The sequence below is a fragment of the Coregonus clupeaformis genome, chromosome 15, assembly GCF_020615455.1.
Source record: "Coregonus clupeaformis isolate EN_2021a chromosome 15, ASM2061545v1, whole genome shotgun sequence".
NCBI classification, from domain to species: Eukaryota; Metazoa; Chordata; class Actinopteri; order Salmoniformes; family Salmonidae; genus Coregonus; species Coregonus clupeaformis.
Window position 1 is genome coordinate 1,165,028 of NC_059206.1, and position 23,477 is coordinate 1,188,504.

General features: G+C 42.0%; 1 protein-coding gene and 1 long non-coding RNA gene across 4 annotated transcripts in view; one reads left to right on the forward strand and one right to left on the reverse strand.

Annotated features, from left to right (window-relative positions):
* Window positions 1–23,477, forward strand: part of LOC121582164 (1-acyl-sn-glycerol-3-phosphate acyltransferase alpha-like) — a 44,051-nt gene that overhangs the window by 12,164 nt on the left and 8,410 nt on the right. Inside the window, exon 2 of the mRNA XM_041897787.2 lies at window positions 4,106–4,239. Coding sequence (XP_041753721.1) covers window positions 4,106–4,239 — 134 coding nt within the window. The remainder of the gene's footprint in view (window positions 1–4,105; window positions 4,240–23,477) is intronic.
* Window positions 15,619–17,911, reverse strand: LOC121582163. 3 transcript variants are annotated; one of them, XR_006661781.1, is made up of 4 exons: window positions 17,514–17,911; window positions 17,030–17,236; window positions 16,395–16,495; window positions 15,619–16,271 (listed from the first exon to the last, which is right to left on the reverse strand). It is a non-coding gene; the product is annotated as an uncharacterized LOC121582163 (long non-coding RNA). The 3 variants fall into 3 exon arrangements; XR_006661782.1 differs by lacking the exons at window positions 17,030–17,236; window positions 17,514–17,911 and adding an exon at window positions 16,595–16,762; XR_006661783.1 differs by lacking the exons at window positions 15,619–16,271; window positions 16,395–16,495 and adding an exon at window positions 16,762–16,834.

The window sequence follows — 23,477 nt, forward strand, 5'->3', positions numbered from 1 at the left end:
CGCTCTTATCCAGAGCGACTTACAGGAGCAATTAGGGTTAAGTGCCTTGCTCAAGGGCACATCGACAGATTTTTCACCTAGTCGGCTCGGGGATTAGAACCAGCGACCTTTCGGTTACTGGCACAACGCTCTTAACCACTAAGCTACCTGCCGCCCTTACTATGTGAGTCTTCATGCCGACAAATATGACAACTTTCAAGGACAGCAGAGATGAGAGAAGGTGAATGAACTGTTGGCGGGTCTGAAGAAACAGCAGTCTGTGTTTACTCACAGCCGAGACATCAGTGACGCTGCAGTGAAAGCTAGCTACCTCATTGCTAATGAAATCGCAGTGGCTTCAAAACCATTTAGTGAGGGTGAATTTGTAAAAACATGCATGATGAAGGCAGCGGAGATTGTGTGCCCTGAAAAGCGGCAGGCTTTTGCAAATATCAGCCTGACAAGAAACACAGTTGCAGACAGGATTTCCGATCTTTCAGTGGATTTGGACAGCCAGTTGAAGCAAAAAGTAAAGTCATTTATTGCGTTTTCGGTTGTAATTGATGAAAGCACGGACATTACAGATGTTGCACAACTGGCCATTTTCATCCGCGGAGTTGATGACACATTGACCGTCACCGAGGAGTTCGTGGAGTTGGTGCCGATGACAGATACAACGACAGCAGCTGATATTTTTACCGCACTTGCGTCGGCGCGCTGGACAGGGTCGGAGTGGACTGGTCCCGCGCTGTCAGCCTGGCTACAGATGGTGCGCCCTCAATGATCGGGAAAAAAGCAGGTGTTGTGACAAAGTTCAGAGAGAAAGTGCAATCTGCAAATGGAGGACGTGATTTTTTGACTTTTCACTGTATGTTGCACCAGGAGGCTTTGTGTTGCAAGTCATTAAAGATGGATAACGTCATGAAGGTGGTCATCCAAACTGTTAATTTCATCCGATCCAGAAGCCTGAATCACCGTCAGTTTGACAGCCTTCTCAGAGAGAAAGACCACATCTATGGCCTGCCATACCACACTGAGGTAAGATGGTTAAGCCGAGGTGCTGTGCTGAGGCGTTTCTTTGATTTACGAGAAGAAATTGAACAGTTCATGGAAGAAAAGGGCAAACCAGTGTTAGAATTTCATTCCGCAGAATGGATGCAGGACCTTGCATTTATGGTGGATGTTACAGAGCACCTGAATAACTTGAACAAACAGCTGCAAGGGCGCAACAAAGTTGTCACGCAGTATTATGACAGCATACGTTCTTTCCAAGTTGAAGCTGTCATTGTGGGAGACGCAACTTGCCGGTGGTGATGCAGCTCACTTCCCCTGTCTGAAAAATGTGTGCGCGACCCAACATCTGGCAGACATGAAGCGGTTCAAAGATAAATAACGGGACTGTTACGGGAGTTTGAGCAACGCTTTCAGATTTATGTTTATATGTTTTTATGTTGATGTGCTATTGTTTTTAATTGATTTTATTTTATTTTATTTGTATATTTAACCTATTCTTGACTCTGTGGTTCTTGCACTTGTTTGGGGAACAGGATTTCATTATTTTTATCTACATTTCTGCCTGAGAAATGACACCCTGATATAGTTCTGTGATCTGTGATATACTTCTGTGAATCACTGAGGCATTGTGTGTTTGTGTGTTCTTTGTCCTCAGAACTTTCAAATAACTTGAGGTGTTTTATGATTTAATAGTGATGTTGTGCTTTTGGACACTGTCCTCAGGCTCCAGCTTTATGTTTATATGTTTTTATGTTGATGTGCTATTGTTTTTAATTGATTTTATTTTATTTTTATATTTAACCTATTCTTGACTCTGTGGTTCTTGCACTTGTTTGGGGAACAGGATTTCATTATTTGTATCTACATTTCTGCCTGAGAAATGACACCCTGATATAGATCTGTGAAACAGTTCTGTTAATCACTGAGGCAGTGTGTGTTTGTGTGTTCTTTTTCTTTAGAATTTTCAAATAAACTTGACGTTTTATGATTAATAGTGATGTTGTGCTTGTACTATTTTGGACACACTGTCCTCAGGCTCCAGCTTTATGTTGTATGTTGATCGTATTAAAACAAAGAAAACAATCTGAAGTTGTTGTTTTTAAGTTATATATACCATGATTTTTCCGGTCCGGCCCACTTGGGAATAGATTTTCCTCCATGTGGCCCCTGAGCTAAAATGAGTTTGACACCCCTGCTCTAATGTGCTAGTGATGGCTATTTAACAGTCTGATGGCCTTGATATAGAGGCTGTTTTTCATTCTCTCGGTCCCAGCTTTGATGCACCTGTATTGACCTCGCCTTCTGGATGATAGCGGGGTGAACAGGCAGTGGCTCGGGTGGTTGATGTCCTTGATTATCTTTTTGGCCTTCCTGTGACATCGGGTGCTGTATGCGTCTTGGAGGGCGGGTAGTTTGCCCCCCGGTAATGCGTTCGGAAGACCGCACCACCCTCTGGAGAGCCCTGCGGTTGTGGGCGGTACAGTTGCCGTATGTTCATATGTGCATTTTCGTGGAACAGTTTCATTTAATTAATAACGTTTTCGTTTCTCAAAATCATTTTTGCGTGGTTAATCATAAAAATTGGAATTAAAATGATAAGTCAACTAATGCGACATCACCAGCCTCTGCCATATGGACACATTGATACACCGTGAGCCATTAGCGGCGAAAGAGATGGAGCTCATGTCCTATAGGCCAATGCAGCAGTAGGCCTATAACTTCCATTGCTCTTTCACACTGAGGAAATGGTGACTTGAGGGGGAGATAGTTGGGAAAGATTTTTAAAATAGCTTACTGTGAGGAACTATACTTTTAATATACACTACATGGCCAAAAGTATGTGGACACCTAGTCGTCGAACATCTCATTCCGAAATCATGGGCATTAATATGGAGTTGGTCCATCCCCCTTTGCTGCTATAACAGCCTCCACTCTTCTTAGAAGACTTTCCACTAGATGTTGGAACATTTCTGCGGGGGACTTGCTTCCATTCAGCCACAAGAGCGTTAGTGAGGTCGGGCACTGATGTTGGGTGTTTGATGCGGTTGAGGTCAGGGCTCTGTGCAGGCCAGTCAAGTTCTTCCACACTGATCTCAACAAACCATTTCTGTATGGACCTCGCTTTGTGCACAGGGACATTGTCATGCTTAAGGTAGGAAAGGGCCTTCCCCAAACTGTTGCCATAAAGTTGGAAGCACAGAATCGTCTAGAATGCTTACTGGAGCTGTAGCGATAAGATTTCCCTTCACTGGAACTAAGGAGCCTTGAAAAACAGCTCCAGACCATTATTCCTCCTCCACCAAACTTGACAGTTGGCACTATGCATTCGGGCAGATGGCGTTCTCCTGTTATCCGCCAAACCTAGATTCGTATGTCGGACTGCCAGATGGTGAAGCGTGATTCACCACTGTTCCAGAGTCCAATGGCGACGAGCTTTACACCACTCCAGCCGACGCTTGGCATTGTGCATGTTGATCTTAGGCTTGTGTTCGGCCATTGAAATCCATATTATGAAGCTCCCGACGAACAGTTATTGTGCTGTCGTTGCTTCCAGAGGCAGTTTGGAACTCTGTAGTGAGTGCACTCGGCGGTCCTGTTCTGTGAGCTTGTGTAGCCTACCACTTCGCGGCTGAGCCGTTGTTGCTCCTAGACGTTTCCACTTCACAATAACAGCACTTACAGTTGACCGGGGCAGCTCTAGCTGACTTGCTGGAAAGGTGGCATCCTATGACAGTGCCACGTTGAAAGTCACTGAGCTCTTCAGGAAGGCCATTCTACTGCCAATGTTTGTCTATGGAGACTGCATGTCTGTGTGCTCGATTGTATACACCTGTCAGCAACGGGTGTGGCTGAAATAGCCAAATCCACTCATTTCAAGGGGTGTTCACATATATACACATTTTGTGTGTGTATATAGTGTAACTAGCCTACTCATTACAATTCGTAGGTAGTCAGTCTGCTCACTTGGTGACCACGGGCTGAGCAGAACTGATGCTCTGAAACACTGCCGTTGATGTCTTTATGTTTTGTTTCTAGTCACACCGTTTGACACTGAAAACAGTTTTCAAATAAAGATTTAATTGATTATTGTTGTTCCTTCCTTTGTTTCCAGGGTGATCCGCGCTCTGGTTCGTCACGTGAAGTACTTCCTGGGTCTGAGGTTTGACGTGAGCGGCTTGGAACACCTGCAGACAGAGGGACCCTACGTCATCATCTCCAACCACCAGAGCTCCCTGGACGTACTGGGTAGGAGACACACATGGACTGACGAATGGACCGACACACATTCACAGAAATGCGAGCTTACACGCACGCACACACTGTGACGGCCCTGAATATTTCTGAACCGTCTCAGTGCTTCTCCTTCTAATAGGGCGCTTCCCCTTTAATTCCTCATTAAATAGCCAGCATCAGCTGCGCAAAAGGAAAAGTTGTGATTGAGACATGAATGAGGATGTGTACTACCTTCAGTTGATGAAGCTTCGCCATTACGTTTGTTTTGTTGCCTTACAGTGTGTTTTGTAGCCTTAAAGCGAGTTTACCCAGGATTGGATCCACTCTGTGCGTCTGTGGACTACAACTCTCCGTTGGTTTTCGTGGCCTTTTCTCCGCTGGAGAGCTGTTGGCGGATTGTCTGACTGACCGACTGACTACAACTTTTTGTACACGGTATACACAAGAATACACTTGTTTGAAGTTCTTTCCAAGGTTTTAAGGGGTTTATGAAAAGTATATTTCCATCTTGACTTTTACATAAGTCCTTTGTATTGGTGTGACTTGACGGACCAGATGGGACTCATTCCCTCCCAAACTAAAAGGAGAAACCCATGCTTTCTCTGGTAGGCACAACCTACCTGGCACCCCTATAAATAACCTCAAGTCAAAACCGTTACAACACACACACACACACACACACACACACAAACACTTTTGAATAGGATCGGGGCGGTTCCCTAGTCTCTCTGAGTCTCTTCCCTCTTGTATTGAATGCAAACACTGGGGTTCTCCCTTCTCACTAACTCCACCTTACCCTCCATAGCTCACTTCATAAGGGAATCTTCTAGTAATGGTGTGGCGTGCTCCCAGTCACAGAGCACTCTATTCTGTTATTCTGAGAGACGAGGATGGTGGAGAATGATACTCATGGTTTCTGTGGGCCAAGACTGACAGCTATCAGTTGGTATAGCATCACACAAGCTCTGATCACTGACATGGCTGTCTAAGGAAGTTAGTCTAAACCCAACAGAGACTGTGTAACCTAACACTAGGGCTAGACTGGTGCGTTTAATCAATCAACAGCACTATTTTAAGACTGTGTATTTTGTAAATAATGTGGTTACAGATGTTTGACAGTAGAGAAAGGCATGGATCAATATAAACTGCATTATGCTTGGCACCAGAGGATTGTGCAGCACTAGCCTTAATTAGTGCCATGAGGTGGCTGACTGGCTGTATTTAGTTATTGAATGCAGATTGTGTTATGTATTTTCACATCAAAGTTGATAATCTTTGGGATCCCCTCATGGGAGATTTTGTTTACGTTGTAAGTCCTTTGAATGAAAAGCCTTTTTTGAATGCGATGTCTATTCAGAGTTGTTCAGTTAGTCTCTCCCACCACGCCAGTCAGTGAGCAGAGGAGGAGAGGAATTCTTAGCATGTGTCCTACTCGATTCCCATAGGGCCTAGGTTAGGCTCCTAGTGTGTCACACTGATTTAAGTGTGTGTGTGTGTGTGTGGGGGGGGTTGCGTTAACAACTGGCTGGAGGAGTCGGTGTATGTGTCTTGGTGGCGACTGCGTGATGTGAGATGGCTGCAAGCCAGGAGACTGACAGCAGGAACGTAAGGGAGGGGGAGGGTGTGGGATGGAGCGCGTGGGAGGGAGAAAGAGAGAAGAAGATTGTGTCTGACAGCGGGAGAGAAGGAGAGAGGTGCTTCATTAGAGCTGAGAGAACACAGCAGGAGGCTGATTGCTGATCTACCATACCAACCTCCCATAATAGATCATCCACTGAACTACTGCTACACCTGCTGATCCCAATCCTCATGAACAACCCCTGCCTTCTGTCCCTAGCTTCCCTCCTCATGAACAAACCAGGCCTTCTGTCCCTAGCTTCCCTCCTCATGAACAAACCTGGCCTTCTGTCCCTAGCTTCCCTCCTCATGAACAAACCTGGCCTTCTGTCCCTAGCTTCCCTCCTCATGAACAACCCCGGCCTTCTTTCCCTAGCTTCCCCCCTCATGAACAACCCCGGCCTTCTGTCCCTAGCTTCCCTCCTCATGAACAGCCCCGGCCTTCTGTCCCTAGCTTCCCTCCTCATGAACAACCCCGGCCTTCTGTCCCTAGCTTCCCTCCTCATGAACAATCCCGGCCTTTTGCCTCTAGCTTCTCTCTCTGCTCCTGGCCTCAAAGAGCACTTTGTTGGCTGCTTAATGGAAAGCACAGGTCACTCTCTTTCTATCTCGTTAACACACACACACACAGGAATCAGTTGTGTGTGTTTGAGACAGACCTCCTGTCTGTCTGTTTCCATGTCTTGCTGGGCCGACTGGGTTGACAGGACACCAAAACAACCAACCAACCAGACAGACGCATGCCAACGATACAGATCAGACTCGCTCAAACAATCAATACACTGCTTATTACATTGGCTACAGACAACTCTCTAGGGCTGACCCCATTTAGTCTATTGTTTGGTCGATAGGCTGTTGGTCGACCAATAATTATTTAGTCGAACAGTGCAAAAATACGAGTTGGCAATTTATTCATTGTGTTTTGTTTGGAGCGCTCCTGTCAATGTTGAGTAAGGACGCACACCTGATTTTACGCATTGAAGTAGGCCTAGGCTACCTAGCCTGCGCGCAAATGTAGGCTCATAAATGTGCCCATTTGGGGATCTGATAGTATTTCTGTTTGTCTTAACTCACCACCACTAATGAGCTGTGGAGCTTCTCAAAGTCATTTTTTCTTCACATAAAACAGCAAGTAAACGAAGTCGGTTTTTACGTCCATTGAGAATGACAGTAGTTCCTCAATGTAGCCTATTTTATAAATCTTTCCAGCTCTCTCCCTTTCGATAACCACTCTGGGTGAAAGGGGAAAAGAAAGTATTGCTCTGATCAGATGGAAACGTCATAAAAGAGGCCTACCTGATTACTTCTTATCCCTTGCGGCGCAAATAGCCTACAGCTGTGTGTCTGGATCTCACTGGCTGGGAAACTCTGAGGGTCCAGAATACTTTATACAATGTTGCAAGTTTGTTAGTGCAAGCTTGAGGCTGGACCAAGTTGATAAAATGTTTCAAGTTCCTTGCAGACAGGCCATGCCTAGCCAATGTGATTTATTTTTATCAAGATATTTTCTACCTGCAGGCTGCAATGTTTTTATTTGATGGCTTTATGTAGGCTATTTTTCATAGTTGGCAATAGAAGTTACTTTTAGATTTGTATAATTTTTATTTAGATAGAATTTGTATTAATCACATGACAATGATTTTGAGATATGAAGACTTTATTATAAAAGAAATGAAACTGTTCCACGGAAATGTGCATATGAAAATCATAACTGGCACGCAGAGCGATAGAAATGGTAAGATAAGTTGGCAATCCAAATGGAAAAGGTTGCCGACCCCTGGTGTAGCCTATTAGCGGCAACTTCAGGAGCCTAATGACAAAATCTGTGAAGGCCAGCAGCAGCAGCGGGAGGAGGGTTGGGAACAGGTTTTTCTTCTTCTGGTCAGGCTATCTTGATTTCTGGCTCCCTCTTGAGTCATTTGTGTGTCTTAATTATTTAATCACAGTGCACTTAAAGCATCAGACAAGCTCAGTAGCCTACATATAGTTGATTTTATTAAAACACATATCTATATATTGAAAAATACAAGTTTACAATTTTTGACCAGTCGATTGGTCAAAAGAACAGATGACTCTTGGTCGATCAAGATTTTTTTTTAGTCGGGGACTGCCCTACAACTCACTACAACCCATGGCGTCTTGACCCAGTACCAAATACCAGACCCAGTACCAAATACCAGACCAGTCAAATGCAAAACATTACTGATTGCATCAGCCACCTCAAACAAATACAGGGCTCTACAGTGTGACCATTTACTTGCATATGTGACTAAATATTTTTCTGTGAGAACTGACATTTTAATTTAGGAGCACCATTCTAGCTTTAAAGGGTAGGTAGCATGAGTTTTTACTCACCAATGTTACACAGCATGGTCAAATACTTATTAACTTAGTTATAGTCATGATCTGGTTACCTGTACGTACAAACATAGTTATGTTTTGGGGTTATTACATATTCATTAACTTTTTTCCGGATAATTTCTAAACTACCCACAGCCCTTATGAAATGTCGAATGTGGCAAGATGATACTGTCTAGTTCCAGTATGAGGAGTCAAGTATCGGTCAAACCCATGTTTTAGAAATTATTAAAATACTGACAAGATGATTGGCGCTTACAGGGATAGGTAGATTTATTAAGCTGTTGTTGTTAGGGGAAGTCACGCTAGGAAGGGTTGAGGAGGCTTTATAAGTCTTAGACACCTTGCAGAACTTGGGGAGAGCTATCAATACTTTGCTCTGTACTAACTTCTGCCTGCAAATTGCATTACTAAAGGATCCTTCTAATACTTTGACGAAGTCTATGTTTCCTGCTTACCACTGAGTATACTCACTATTGAACATCATTACACCTGATCATCAGTTGAAGAATTTGAGCTAACATTCATTCTCCTTTTTGTTTTGTTAATGTTTCGGCACGTTCTCTGTGAAGTAGGCTATGGGAGTTTTGTAACTTTTTCCACCTTGGCTTGGTGCCACCGCACTAGCTGACTTGCATCTGGAATCTATCTATTTTGGTTTTCGGCTCAGTGAAGCGCCCACCTCCCCCTCGCTTTGGTAGCGAACTCAGCCTGCACTCAATTAAACGTTTTACCATCGGATGGGCCCCAACCATCAATCTGTAAGTCTCTGCTCTCTCTTTGCTTTTATTCCGCGATTATATGTTAGTTGTGTTCTAGCTGGTCTCCAGTAGTTGGGCTCTATCTTGCCGACCATAACCGTGATGGTTGGCTAGGCTGGCTAGGCTAATAGCTACTTGGTTAAATAGCTAACGTTAGCTGGCTGGCTAGCTTGCTGGCTAAGATAATTGCATATAGCTAACATTCTTTGATAAATGGTTAGATGGCGTTATGTATTTCCAAGAGTTTGGTTTAATTTGAAGGTATACTTTTGAAGTTATTTCTGTTGGAGTTTACATTATAGGGAATAGGCTGGCTTGCCGGGTCCTCCATATTACATCACAACCTGGAAAAACATTTTCCGAAATGACTTCGGCATTCTTCCGAATTCTGATCATTTTTATGTAATAGAAAATTGATGTTTAGGCTAACTTTGCGTTGGGACTTTTGATGCATATACTAATGCAAATCCGTATGTTACATGTGGTTACGTTTATGCTACCTATTAGGGCTGGGCGGTATACCGTATTTTACTATATACCGGCGTTGATGCACGGACCGGTTTGAGTTTTTACTTTACTTTCTATAACGGTATTTCAATGTTTGGTTTGTTAAATGTGATACGCAACTCCGGCATGTATAATATCAGTTTTTATAGTTTACTCCATTTGATACTTGAGTCATCTCTCTCCCTGTCCTGCTGCTGCTGCACGCCGCTAACCACACCAAGCCCTGCCTGTTGTCACTCAAGGAGAGAGCAGTTGCTCGACCACGGAGTCACAAGCACTTTCTTGCAGTTCACTCTGTATGGTCAGATGGATGCAACAATGTTGGTGACATGCTGCTTTCACAAGCGTTCTATATACTATTCATTTGTGTATCTTACTGTCTGCAAACTATTTTCTAGTTTGTGTTTTCTTAGCAAGGTGTTCCTAAAATAATTTGTGTTAGCTAGCTAGCGTGCTAGTGTGCTAAATGTACTAAGAGTCAGAGCAAACGTAGCTAGCTAGTACTGACTGGTGCTGGTGTAGGCCCAGATAAGCATGTTTGTGCAACCGTATCTTATCAGAGAGAAATATGCGAAGCATGAATATGTTGGCTAGCTAGCTAACTGAATATGTTGGCTAGCTAGCTAACTACATGAAGTAAGGGTAGGTGACCAACACTTTGGTTCCTACGCTGTCAATACTTCCTCCCTGGTTTACTCATTATTTGTCATGTCAAACAACAATGTATTCAAGGTCCTGCCCACTATATTCCAACTATAATTAGAATAATCATATTTACAACAGTTCACCAATTAACTAGGCCTATATTTTTTGCCCATATCATACTGCGTGGCACAGTGTGGAAATGATAATAAAAGTGCAGGAAATGCTCTACACTGACCTTGTGAAAAAGGTCAGTGTAGAGCACTGCAAATAGATGACATATAAGCTGTGCCTTTAGAAGGCCAGTGTGAGAAGATGGCCAACAGGCCAAAGCTCATCCCAGATAGGTGAGAGAACACCATTCAAGGTCTGAAAAATGTGTCAACATCCTCTATAGACTCACAATAATAATCAGACCACTGTGCATTAAAGGCCAAAGTCTAATAATCAGACCACTGACTCAACAATGGTAGGCCTGATTACCAACAACGAAGAGACAGCCTACAGGGAGGAGGTGAGGGCCCTGGCGGAGTGGTGCCAGGAAAATGACATGGATCTTTAAGCTTTTTGTGCTCATCACTGACAACCTTGAAATGGTCCATTCACACAGACGGTGTGGTGAAGAATGCGCAACTGCCTCCGGAGGCTGAAGAAATTCAGCTTGGCCCCTAAGACCCTCACAAACTTCTACAGATGCACCATTGAGAGCATCCTGTCGGGCTGTGTCAACAACTGCAGGGCTCTCCAGAGGGTGGTGTGGTCAGCCTAACACATCACCAGGGGCACACTGCCTGCCCTCCAGGACATCTACAGCACCCCGGGGGTCATAGGAAGGCAAAGAAGATCATCGAGGACCTCAGCCACCCGAGCCACGGCCTATTCACCCGCTACCATCTAGAAGGCAGAGACGGTACAGGTGCATCAAAGCTGGGACCGAGAGACTGAAAAACAGCTTCTATCTCCAGGCCATCAGACTGTTAAATAGTCACCACTAGCCTGCCTCCGCCCACTACCCTGCCCTAAACTTAGTCACTGTTACTAGCTAGCTACCACCGGTACTCTACCCTGCACCTTAGACTGCTGCCCCTATACATAGTCATTGAACACTGGTCATTTTAATAATGTTTACATACTGTTTTACCCACTTCAGAAAGTATTCATACCCCTTGACTTCTTCCCCATTTGTGTTCGAGCCTGAATTCAAAATGGATTAAATATATATTTTTCTCAGCCACCTGCACACAATACCCCATAATGACAGTGAAAACGTGTTTTTAGAAAATGTTGCCAATTTTATTGAAAATCAAATACAGGAATATCAAATTTACATAAGTATCCACACCGCTGAGTCAATACTTTGTAGAAGCACCTTTGGCGGCGATTACAGCTTTGAGTCATCTTGGGTATGTCTGTATCAGCTTTGCACATCTGGATTTGGGGATTTTCTTCCATTCTTCTTGCAGATTTTCTCAAACTCTGTTGAGTTATATGGGGATCGGCGGTGATTAGCAACCTTCAAGTCTTTCCACAGATTTTCAATGGGATTCAAGTCTGGGCTTTGGCTGGGCCACTCAAGGACTTTCAGATTCTTGTTCTGAAGCCATTCCAGCATTGCTTTGGCTGTGTTGCTTGGGGTCATTGTCCTGTTGGAACGTAAATCTTCGCACCAGTCTAAGGTCGTTTGCACTCTGAAACAGATTCTCATCTAGGATTTGCCTGTATTTGGCTCCATTCATTGTTTCCTCCATCTTTACCAGTCTCCCAGTCCCTGCCGCTGAAAAGCATCCCGATAGCGTGATGCTGCGACCACCATGCTTCACGGTAGGGATTGTGTTAGACAGGTGATGAGCTGTGCCTGGTTTTCTCCAGACATTGCGCTTTGCATTCAGGCCAAAGAGTTCAATTTTTGTCTCATAAGACCACAGAATATTTTGCCTTATGCTCGGTCTTTCGTGCTGTCATGTGGCTTCTGTCTGGCCACTTTCCCATAAAGGCCAGATTGATGAAGTGCTGTAGAGACTTTTGTCCTTCTGGCAGGTTCTCCCATCTCAGCAAGCAGCTCTGTAGTTCTGTCAGAGTGGTCATTGGGTTCTTGGTCACCTCCCTGACCAAGGTCCTTCTGGCCTGGTTGCTGAGTTTGGTCTGAAGGCCAGCTCTAGGCACACTCTACAGGGGTCGTGTTAATGCAGAATTCTGTGTTTTTCACACACAACTGTTTTTATAAAATGCATAAATATCTTGCAGCGTTTTGTAAACACAGCTCTAAAATGCTTCTTGTGATTTCTGCTCGGCATCAGACAAATTTTGTACTTCAGTTGCACTTTTCCACTCAAATGAGAATTCACGAATGGGCATTCTATGAGCAGACAGACTGATGTGTTAGTACTTTTCTCGGTGTACCCTACTTTACTCCAGTAAATGCAAGATTAACTTTAAACAAAATATTAGGAAATGTATGGAGGACTAAAAGTGCCACAATTAAATAAATAAATACACCATTAAATAATTACTTAAATGTGTCATTAATTAATTAAAATTAGAATTAAATACATAAATGTGTTATTAAATGTGTCATTAATTAATTCAAATACCGATTCATTTTATGTAAAATACATATATAATTATTTCACTATTTACATTTACATTTCATGATCCTGCATTGCAGTGATTCATGAATTACTTAAAACTGTCAAACTGACCCATCAAAGTCAGTGGGCGGGGCTAACGCGAATCTAGTCTGATCCATTGCTTTGGTCTGAAGTAGAGTAGGCCAACCTGGATAGAGACAATGGAGGATCTCCGTGAACTTTCCAGGGAGTTGGTTAGAGACATTTTAAACTTAGCAGAGGATGTAGAAGCAGGACCTGCTGACCCAGAGCATGTAGCTAGTAAAGCAGAGGAACTTATTGAAGTTGTTGGAGTCATTTCCGCACTTTCCGACGAAGATATCGACCACAGAGTGATTGCAAATCTAGAAGAAGTTGTCCACCGCTTCTCTGGTACCAGGGCACTTCAGGCCCAACACACACAGGGACCGGGCGTTTGGCGTTTGACATACCGAGTGCAGTTCTGGAGCATCAACTTCTTTGTGGAGTTCCCGCAGTTCAAATTGCAGCGATGTTCGGTGTGTCAAAGAGGACCATCAGGAGGCGCATGCAACAATACAGTTTAAGGTATTTACACTAAATTCATGAGTTTTCTGTTTATGAATTGCTGCTCTCATACACTCGGAAAGAATATGACGTTTAAGGTAACATTACTTGATGTTGTGTTTTTTCTTGTTTGTACAGAAAGACAGATCTCTATTCAGCTGTGAATGATGAGGAGTTAGACCGTATTGTAAGTGAAATTCACAGAAGTCATCCAAACACCGGCTACAAGCTAATGCGTGGTCACCTGAATGCAAGAGGTGTGCATGTTCCAAGTGAGTAGATAATAATATGGGCATTATTTAAATGTATTTTTAATTTGGAGCTCTGCCCCTTTGAAAGGTGAAGGAAGCCCGCTTATGGAAAGACATCGCCTCTGAGATGTAGAATGTGTAGAAGAAATGTGAAGAGAAACACACATTTCAGGACGGCTGACTTGTATCATCAGGATAGACATGTCCTGTGATTTTTAGCCTCCTGTTTAATAGAGGTGGAACAATATCTGACAATAATATTCTCAGCTGTCCGGATGTGCCCCTGCTGTAAAGGGTATAATATAATCATAGAAAAGCAAAATATCATAGGAGGCAAAAAATCTCAGGTCATCTCTGTTCGAGCATGTGGTATCTATCTATCTATCTATCTATGTATCTATGTATCTATGTATCTATGTATCTATGTATCTATCTATGTATCTATCTATGTATCTATCTATGTATCTATCTATGTATCTATCTATGTATATATAATTTTTATATATGTGTATATATATGTGTATGTATATGTACAATATCTGACAGTAAAGTACATTTTTGAAGCTGTGGTGGTTCTGTAATAGTTGACTGTTTTACACACATTATTTATTTTATTATGACACCACTATATCCTCAAAATAAGTAGCCAGTGAGTGTGTGGTTATTCATTTTAAATTCCTCCCCTCAGTCTCAAGACTGCAAGAGTCTTTACGCAGAGTCAATGCAGAGGGAGTCTACATGAGACGTCTGAGGCTGCGTGTATTAAGGCGACGGCAGTATTTTGTTCCTGGCCCAAACTCTTTGTGGCATATAGATGGCCACCATAAGCTTATCAGGTCAGTGATATTAGCAGATAAACAATGCATCTTTCTATATGTTTCATTACAATTGTTATACAATAAAGTTATATTTTTTTCATGTGTTTGCAACAGGTGGAGATTTGTTGTCCACGGTGGGGTGGATGGATTCAGTCGTTTAGTGGTCTACCTGACTGTGGCCGGCAATAATAGAGCTCATACGGTCTTACAGAGCTTTATCGCCGCTGTTGAGCAGTATGGGCTGCCATCAAGGGTACGGTCTGACAAAGGGGGGGAGAATGCAGATGTAGCAGAATTCATGATCAGAAGCAGAGGTACCGACAGGAATTCACACATCACAGGCAGAAGTGTCCACAATCAGCGGTAAAGAAATATGTTTGGCAACTAGGCTCACACAACTAACATACTAGTTGAATGTACTTTAGCATATGTCATAAATTAACAATTTCTCAATTTTATCCTAAACACAGAATAGAGAGGATGTGGAGAGATGTTTATGAACATGCCCTGGACCTCTTCTATCAGATCTTTACTTCATTGGAAGATCAGGAGACACTGAATCCAGACAATGAAGTCCATCTTTTCGCTCTGCACCGGATTTTCCTTCCACTGGTTCAGCAAAGCCTCGACTCTTTTCGAGATGCTTGGAACTTCCACGGTCTTAGAACTGAAAGGAATCAGTCACCACAGCAACTCTGGAGAAGTTACAGAGAGCAAGGCCCTGAGGAGGATCCTACTGAGGTTAACAATGAACTTTAAACACTTTCTTAAAATTGTTTCCCCAAAGGAATTATGGGAGAAAAAAATGGTGCTAAATGTGATACTTTAAATGAAACATTTACTATAGATTATTGTCTCTTTAAAATCTCCCGAGCTTTTAAAGATCAACCTGTGAGCTGTAGTTTCTACAGTGCATACTATGCAAAGCTGTATTATTTTAAAAAACTGAATAAGTAACATTTCATTTCTCACTGCCTTGGTGACCAAAAATAACAATCTTGTGTAAGGACATGTCAAACTAGTTTTAAGTACAAGACTGATTATGCTTGTCATCCATTCAGGTTCCTGAAGAATATGGGATCGATTGGAACGGACCTCACTGCCTTCATCGAGGCACTGTGTCAGTCCCTGAGGTTCAGCTGGCCCGTGAGCTCTCAGATGAAGAGGTTGCAATTTTGCCAGCTCCAGGAGTTTCTGTTACTGATGCACTTAGACTATATGTAGAGACTGTGGAAGTGTTATCAAGAATCTTAGACTGATGTCCAACCCATGTTTTTATTTGTTGTGTTAGAACAAGCAAGGAAAAACTGAAAGTTTACTTTCCTTTTAAAAGAAAGGAAAAAAAGCTGTTTCTTTGAAGCTTCCTGTCTCATTATGGTCCACAGAATGGGCCAAAGCTTCCATTCTAAACAAACAACAACAATAAAGTTATCTATTACAGAGAGACATATTGTGAGTTGGCATGTTACCTGCATATACAGATATCCTCTCACTCTACAGAACAGGAGGAAAATTCTGTTCATTTCACTGACAAAACGTGAGACCCAACATCTTCAGAACCTGTCACAACGCTGAGTTGACATAAAAACAGCACTACTAAACAACTACAACTAAATATTAGAAAAATAGAAAAACCCAGTTGCATGTTATTAATTGTCTGTAACTGTATTATCTTATCTAATTATATCCTACAGGTGTTATCTTTCTATTAACTTTTCAGTTACACACAATCTTATAGCAACACTATTGTGATGACACAAACCACTGTCTGTTTCTTTGCGATCCAACTCCTCGTTGACAATCACTGCCGGTACTACTGCACTCTCAGCTGATGTTTCAGGCCTCACTGGAACACTGTCACTGACTAGGGCTGTCTCACTATCATTTTCTTCACTTTGGCCTCCCTCTTGTTCTCTTTCTGATTCCTGCATGGGTGTCCTTGAAGTTAACACAATTGAAATGATGGTCATACTCGCTTATTTGTGTGCACAACAATAAGAGAGACATATTCCCAAAGAAAATAAATTATGCTACCCTTGCATTGCTTTAAGAAGTACATACCCATTGCAGCTCAATCTGTGCAGCTTCATCTCTGAAAAGGGAACTTCCTTCTGACAAGTGATGCAGGGGATGACTGGACCAGAGGCAGGACGTGAGCTCTCCTAACAACAACAACAAATGGCTTTTAATTAATGATTAAAAGTCACCAGTAATCTTTGTTTTGATTATGTATTAAACTAAGTCTCTGTAAATGTATGTACACAATCTAAGGGTAGATCCTGTTGAAGTGGACGTATGTAGATTGTAGCCTGTCCAATCATCGTCGATGGATCTTTCAGATAGGCAAGGGTGTATCCAGTGCTGGGACACTGAAGCAACGCAAGATTTCGACTGCGAGTAGATCCTACAAGTTTTAGAAATTCAAAGCCTCCCCCCTTGTTGGAGCTTCGGAAACACTTCCATCAGTTTATTTGTTATAACCATGGGATCGTGGTCATTCCCTGGAGAAAAAAACAAAACAAAATCATAACTCACCTCACCTTAAATTAAGCAAATAAGCCTGTGATAACTATTATTGACACTATGAACACCAATTAAGTTTGAGTCACTATAAAAAGAAATGCAAATAATTTCAACAAGCCACAGACAGTACAAACTTTTTTTTACTTTTGGTAAATGCCTAGTTTCGCACTGACCTGAAAATGTTACTTTTTGCTCTCCAAGTCCTGAAGTAAGAAGTTCAGCTTTAAACAGTACGCTTGGAATTTTATCCGCATTGTGGTCAGCCAAACAACAGACAGTGTGTGTGTAGCTTCTTCGGCTAACTTGGACTTGTGCTGGTCGTCTCGTCATATTCCTTCTGGCTCCAATGTTATATGGCGCAAAGAGCCTTGCTACCTCCGCTGCAACACAGAAAAACGTAACAGCTCAATGGTCACCAGTCAGCTAGAACAGCCTCTACTTCTATCTTGGGATGCTCAAGCCAGCTAACACCATTTAGCCGATTAGCGAACTAGCTAGGTTTATGCTTCCCCCCCCATTAACAATAAACGTGTCACGCACGAAGCATCATAATACCGCATGCAAATACATGTTCGAGTCGATCTAATTTAACCTACACGTGTGTCCCGAATCATTAAATAGTAGCACACCTGGCTAACATGAAATTACTTAGCTTACCTTGGACAGGTGTACGTGATTGAGCGGCCGGTATCTGCTGTGACTGAGCTGCCGGAGTCACCGGTGCCGCGGGAGCCGTTGGACTTCTGCTCAGAGCTTCCTCAATCAAATTCGCTGCTTCTCTCAGCAGCTCCGGGCAACTTTTAGACATTTTGTCCTGCACCTCACACAGCGTCTCAACATTGGGGCTAGCAGGACCGAGTCTTCTCTTGATTTTTAGCCGTTGCAATGAAAGTTCTGTTTAACCGTGTAACTAAACCAACGTAGAGGTGAATAGCGCCACCCAGTGTATTGGAATGTGTTCAGTAGCTCTGCATCAATCCATTATCCGGAATTGATTTGTCTTGGCTTGATGCAGAGGGTAACCAATCAGGCGTTAGGTTCCGCCTACCAACTTTTGATGGGTCAGTTTGACAGTTTTAAGTAATTCAGGAAGCACTCCAACGCAGGACCATGAAATGTAAATGTAAATAGTGAAATTATTATATATGTATTTTACATAAAATGAATCGGTATTTGAATTAATTAATGACACATTTAATAACACATTTATGTATTTAATTCTAATTTTAATTAATTAATGACACTTAAGTAATTATTTAATGGTGTATTTATTTATTTAATTGTGGCACTTTTAGTCCTCCATAGAAATGTAGCTGGCTACATTATTTCTATGATAAACATTAGACATATGTTGGCCATGCATAGTTTTTGCAAAAAAGACCTTGCTTTTTCATTGTAAGCTCATTTTACTTGTGTGCCTGCTAGCCAAATAGCGTTGCACTTCTGTTGTCATCTGATAAAAATGAAGCTATTTTCCGCCGAATGTGTTGCACTAATGTATTTTCTCTGAAGGAAAACTTTAGTTGCGCGCCCCTGATCACTATTGAAGCAAAAAACACTTGACTTCTAATACAGTGGGGGGGGGAAAGTATTTAGTCAGCCACCAATTGTGCAAGTTCTCCCACTTAAAAAGATGAGAGGCCTGTAATTTTCATCATAGGTACACGTCAACTATGACAGACAAATTGAGATTTTTTTTCTCCAGAGAATCACATTGTAGGATTTTTTATGAATTTATTTGCAAATTATGGTGGAAAATAAGTATTTGGTCACCTACAAACAAGCAAGATTTCTGGCTCTCACAGACCTGTAACTTCTTCTTTAAGAGGCTCCTCTGTCCTCCACTCGTTATCTGTATTAATGGCACCTGTTTGAACTTGTTATCAGTATAAAAGACACCTGTCCACAACCTCAAACAGTCACACTCCAAACTCCACTATGGCCAAGACCAAAGAGCTGTCAAAGGACACCAGAAACAAAATTGTAGACCTGCACCAGGCTGGGAAGACTGAATCTGCAATAGGTAAGCAGCTTGGTTTGAAGAAATCAACTGTGGGAGCAATTATTCGGAAATGGAAGACATACAAGACCACTGATAATCTCCCTCGATCTGGGGCTCCACGCAAGATCTCACCCCGTGGGGTCAAAATGATCACAAGAACGGTGAGCAAAAATCCCAGAACCACACGGGGGGACCTAGTGAATGACTTGCAGAGAGCTGGGACCAAAGTAACAAAGCCTACCATCAGGAACACACTACGCCGCCAGGGACTCAAATCCTGCAGTGCCAGACGTGTCCCCCTGCTTAAGCCAGTACATGTCCAGGCCCGTCTGAAGTTTGCTAGAGTGCATTTGGATGATCCAGAAGAGGATTGGGAGAATGTCATATGGTCAGATGAAACCAAAATATAACTTTTTGGTAATAACTCAACTCGTCGTGTTTGGAGGACAAAGAATGCTGAGTTGCATCCAAAGAACACCATACCTACTGTGAAGCATGGGGGTGGAAACATCATGCTTTGGGGCTTTTTTCTGCAAAGGGACCAGGACAACTGATCTGTGTAAAGGAAAGAATGAATGGGGCCATGTATCGTGAGATTTTGAGTGAAAACCTCCTTCCATCAGCAAGGGCATTGAAGATGAAACGTGGCTGGGTCTTTCAGCATGACAATGATCCCAAACACACCGCCCGGGCAACGAAGGAGTGGCTTCGTACGAAGCATTTCAAGGTCCTGGAGTGGCCTAGCCAGTCTCCAGATCTCAACCCCATAGAAAATCTTTGGAGGGAGTTGAAAGTCTGTGTTGCCCAGCGACAGCCCCAAAACATCACTGCTCTAGAGGAGATCTGCATGGAGGAATGGGCCAAAATACCAGCAACAGTGTGTGAAAACCTTGTGAAGACTTACAGAAAACGTTTGACCTGTGTCATTGCCAACAAAGGGTATATAACAAAGTATTGAGAGACTTTTGTTATTGACCAAATACTTATTTTCCACCATAATTAGCAAATAAATTCATAAAAAATCCTACAATGTGATTCTCTGGATTTTTTTCCCTCATTTTGTCTGTCATAGTTGACGTGTACCTATGATGAAAATTACAGGCCTCTCATCTTTTTAAGTGGGAGAACTTGCACAATTGGTGGCTGACTAAATACTTTTTTTCCCCACTGTATAAAACGCAGATTTTTTTTGAAGGTCTGCGTTTTGAAAATGTATATTTCTGAACTTGATTGTGACCCCTGCTCTAGAAATGTGTATACCCTTCCCCAGATATATGCATCATCACAATTCTATCTCGGAGATATATGGACAGATCCTTGGACTTCATGGTATAGTTTCTGCTCTGACATGCGCTGTCAACTGTGGAACCTTATATAGACAGGTATGTTTCTTTCTAAATCATGTCCAAACAATTGAATTGGCTACAGATGGACTCCCAAATTGTAGTGACATCTCAAGGATGATCAAAGGAAATTGGATGCACCTGAGCTCAATTTGGAGTGTCATATCAAAGGGGTGTGAATACTTAAGTACATGAGATTTCTGTATTTCATTTTCAATAAATGTGCAAAAATGTATTTTTTGGGGGGGGGGCCACTTTGTCATTATGAGGTGTTGTGTGTAGATGGGTGAGAATTTTTTAAAAATCCATTTTGAATTCAGGCTGTAACGCAACAAAATGTGGAATAAGTCAAGGGGTATGAATACTTTCTGAAGGCACGTATTCTAGTCAAGGCTCAGCCTATATAACTACTGCTGTACACACCTTTTCGATTCATAAACTGTCTACACACACCATCATATACAGTGCATTCGGACCGGTATGAAAAAATGTATGCACTCACTAACTGTAAGTCGCTCTGGATAAGAGCGTCTGCTAAATGACTAAAATGTAAATTCGGAAAGTATTCAGACCCCTTGACTTTTTCCACACTTTGTTACAGCCTTATTCTAAAATTGATTAAAAAAATTGTTTTCCTCATCAATTTACACACAATACCCCATAATGACAAAGCAAAAACAGGTTGTAATAATTTTTTGTAAATGTATGAAAAATACGAACAATTTTGCCAACAATTGTTTTTCATTGGGTAACAAGGGCAATACAGTCATACAAATACAATATTACACTTCCTTATTATTCTTTTTTTACTTACACACCCTCCCATCCATTCCAAACATACCCCTGTCGGCCCCACCCTATCCCCAACCTTGGACAACCCATAAAATATATATATATATAGATAGATAGATAGATAGATAGATATGGTTTTTATCAAATTAAAAGAAACACTGCACTACACAGCCAAGTCATTTCCTATTACAACACCATCAAGTAAGCATTTTACATCACACACCTACATCATATCCATCAGTTTAGAGATTTGAGGCGGCTACTTTCTATGTTTCCAAAGTGCTAGGACTGGCTTTATTCACATGGGCAGTGGATAACTCCAACATAATTACGTCCTGAAACTATGCTAGCCATTTCCTTATATATTTAACCTTTTATTTAACTAGGCAAGTCAGTTAAGAACAAATTCTTATTTACAATGACGGCCTACACCGGCCAAACCCGGACGACGCTGGGCCAGTTGTGCGCTGCCCTATGGGACTCCCAATCACGGCCGGTTGTGATACAGCCTGGAATCGAACCAGGGGGTCTGTAGTGACGCCTCAAGCACTGAGATGCAGTGCCTTAGACCGCTGCGCCACTCGGGAGCCCATATGAAGTTAATGTGGTGGCAACCAGCGCTGAACAAGTTTTTTGGCAGCATTCAACCCAGCTAGCCTAACTTTCCACTGTTTCTCATTCAGCTGCATACCTGTATCGTCGTTAAGCAACAGCATAATTAGTTCAAGGGGTACAGTTTTATCAATCATGTCAGAGAATATACAACACTTTCCTCCAACTCGTAAACCTCAGGACAATCCCATATCATATGTTTGTATGTGCCAAGTGTATTGAGGTTACATAGGTCACAGTATGGGCTCTGAGCCTGTTGTGCATGAAATCTTACAAGTGGTGTCCAGTAAGATCTGACCAAGTTTAAATGAATGAATTGACAGTTTGGGTTCTTCAAGTGAAATATATTCTCCCAGACATTCTCCCAATCAATAGCCTCATCATCGACAGCCAAATCATTTACCCATGCTTTAACCATTGGAAGATATTTCTGCTTTAACCATTGAAAGATATTTCTGCTTTAATAGGTGAAGATGAGAATAAATAGCAGACACAAAACCTCTGGACGAGAATGTAAAAATCCACTCTCACCGGGTACCTTCCCAAACTTGTACCCCATGGGACACCATAGGCAGGAAGCGCTGACTGCAGTCTAATATATAGAAATAATAATGACCCTTGCAAATCAAAAGGAAGACTGAGTTCCTGAAAACTAAGGAGACCCTTTTGAGTTGAATATATCCCCTAGATTATTGACCCCTTTTGCAGACCAGGCTCTAGACTCAAAAGGTTAATTACCGGAAGTGATAGCCTTGTTATGCCACAGAGGGGTATGGAGATGCCATTTCCAGTTACCACCTACACACTTCTCAACCTTCCTAAAATGCTCTATTGTATTATAAATAATAGAACCAAAATACAACATGCATTTCTTATTAGATATACCAGAAAATAACACATCCTGCAATCTAATAGGTGAAATAAGTTATTCCTCCATAGTTCTCCAAGAGACTGATGTAGACTAATCAAACCATGATCTAAGTGGGCGTAACTGGAAAGATTGGTGGTAAATACAACAATTTGGTAATGCAAGTCCAAAATTACACTTCTGTCGTTGTAACACCTCAAACCTAATCTTTGGATGGTTGGCATTCCAAAGGTATTTATGTATACGTTTATCAATCATTCCCAATAGCCTACTGGTAGAGGGAGTGGGATCATCATATTCAGGAAACTAATACATGGCAAGACATTCATCTTTATGGAAGCAACCCTAGTTTGTAAAAGAAGCAGGCAACTTCTCCCAAATGGTTAAATCTCATTCAACGTCCTTGTAAAGTTTGTCATAATTAAACTTCACCAGACCATGCAAAGATGTTTGTATACTAATACCCAAATAAGTGAACTGTGTTTTCATAGGAATTGTTGAGGGAAGTGAAACTTTCTTGGCCGCTTCATTAAGCAACATAAATTGGACAAAAATCAGCATTAATCTTATACCCGGACAGCAATTAGAATTCTTCAAATGTGGATAATAAAGATGAGATTGAATTCTGAATATTTGTCGTATATAGGAGAAAGTCATCCGCATATAGTGAATGAAATGAGAGGAAGATTTAATCAGTACAGGAGAAGCAATTACATTCTGCCTTAGATGTTGTGCTAAAGGCTCTAGCGACAGAATGAATAACGTTGGGGATAGGCCGTCCTCTTGTCTACATCCCCAGAAACTAGGTAATGGACTTGAGTGTTTGCCATTAGTAGACACCATAGCAACAGGGAGAAATACCCTTTGCTATGAGACTCGAAATTGAGCTTCGGTGCATCCTGTTTCCATTGATCATCCTTGATGTTTCTACTTCATTGGAGTCCACCTGTGGTAAATTAAATTGATTGGACATGATTTGGAAAAGCACACACCTGTCTATATAA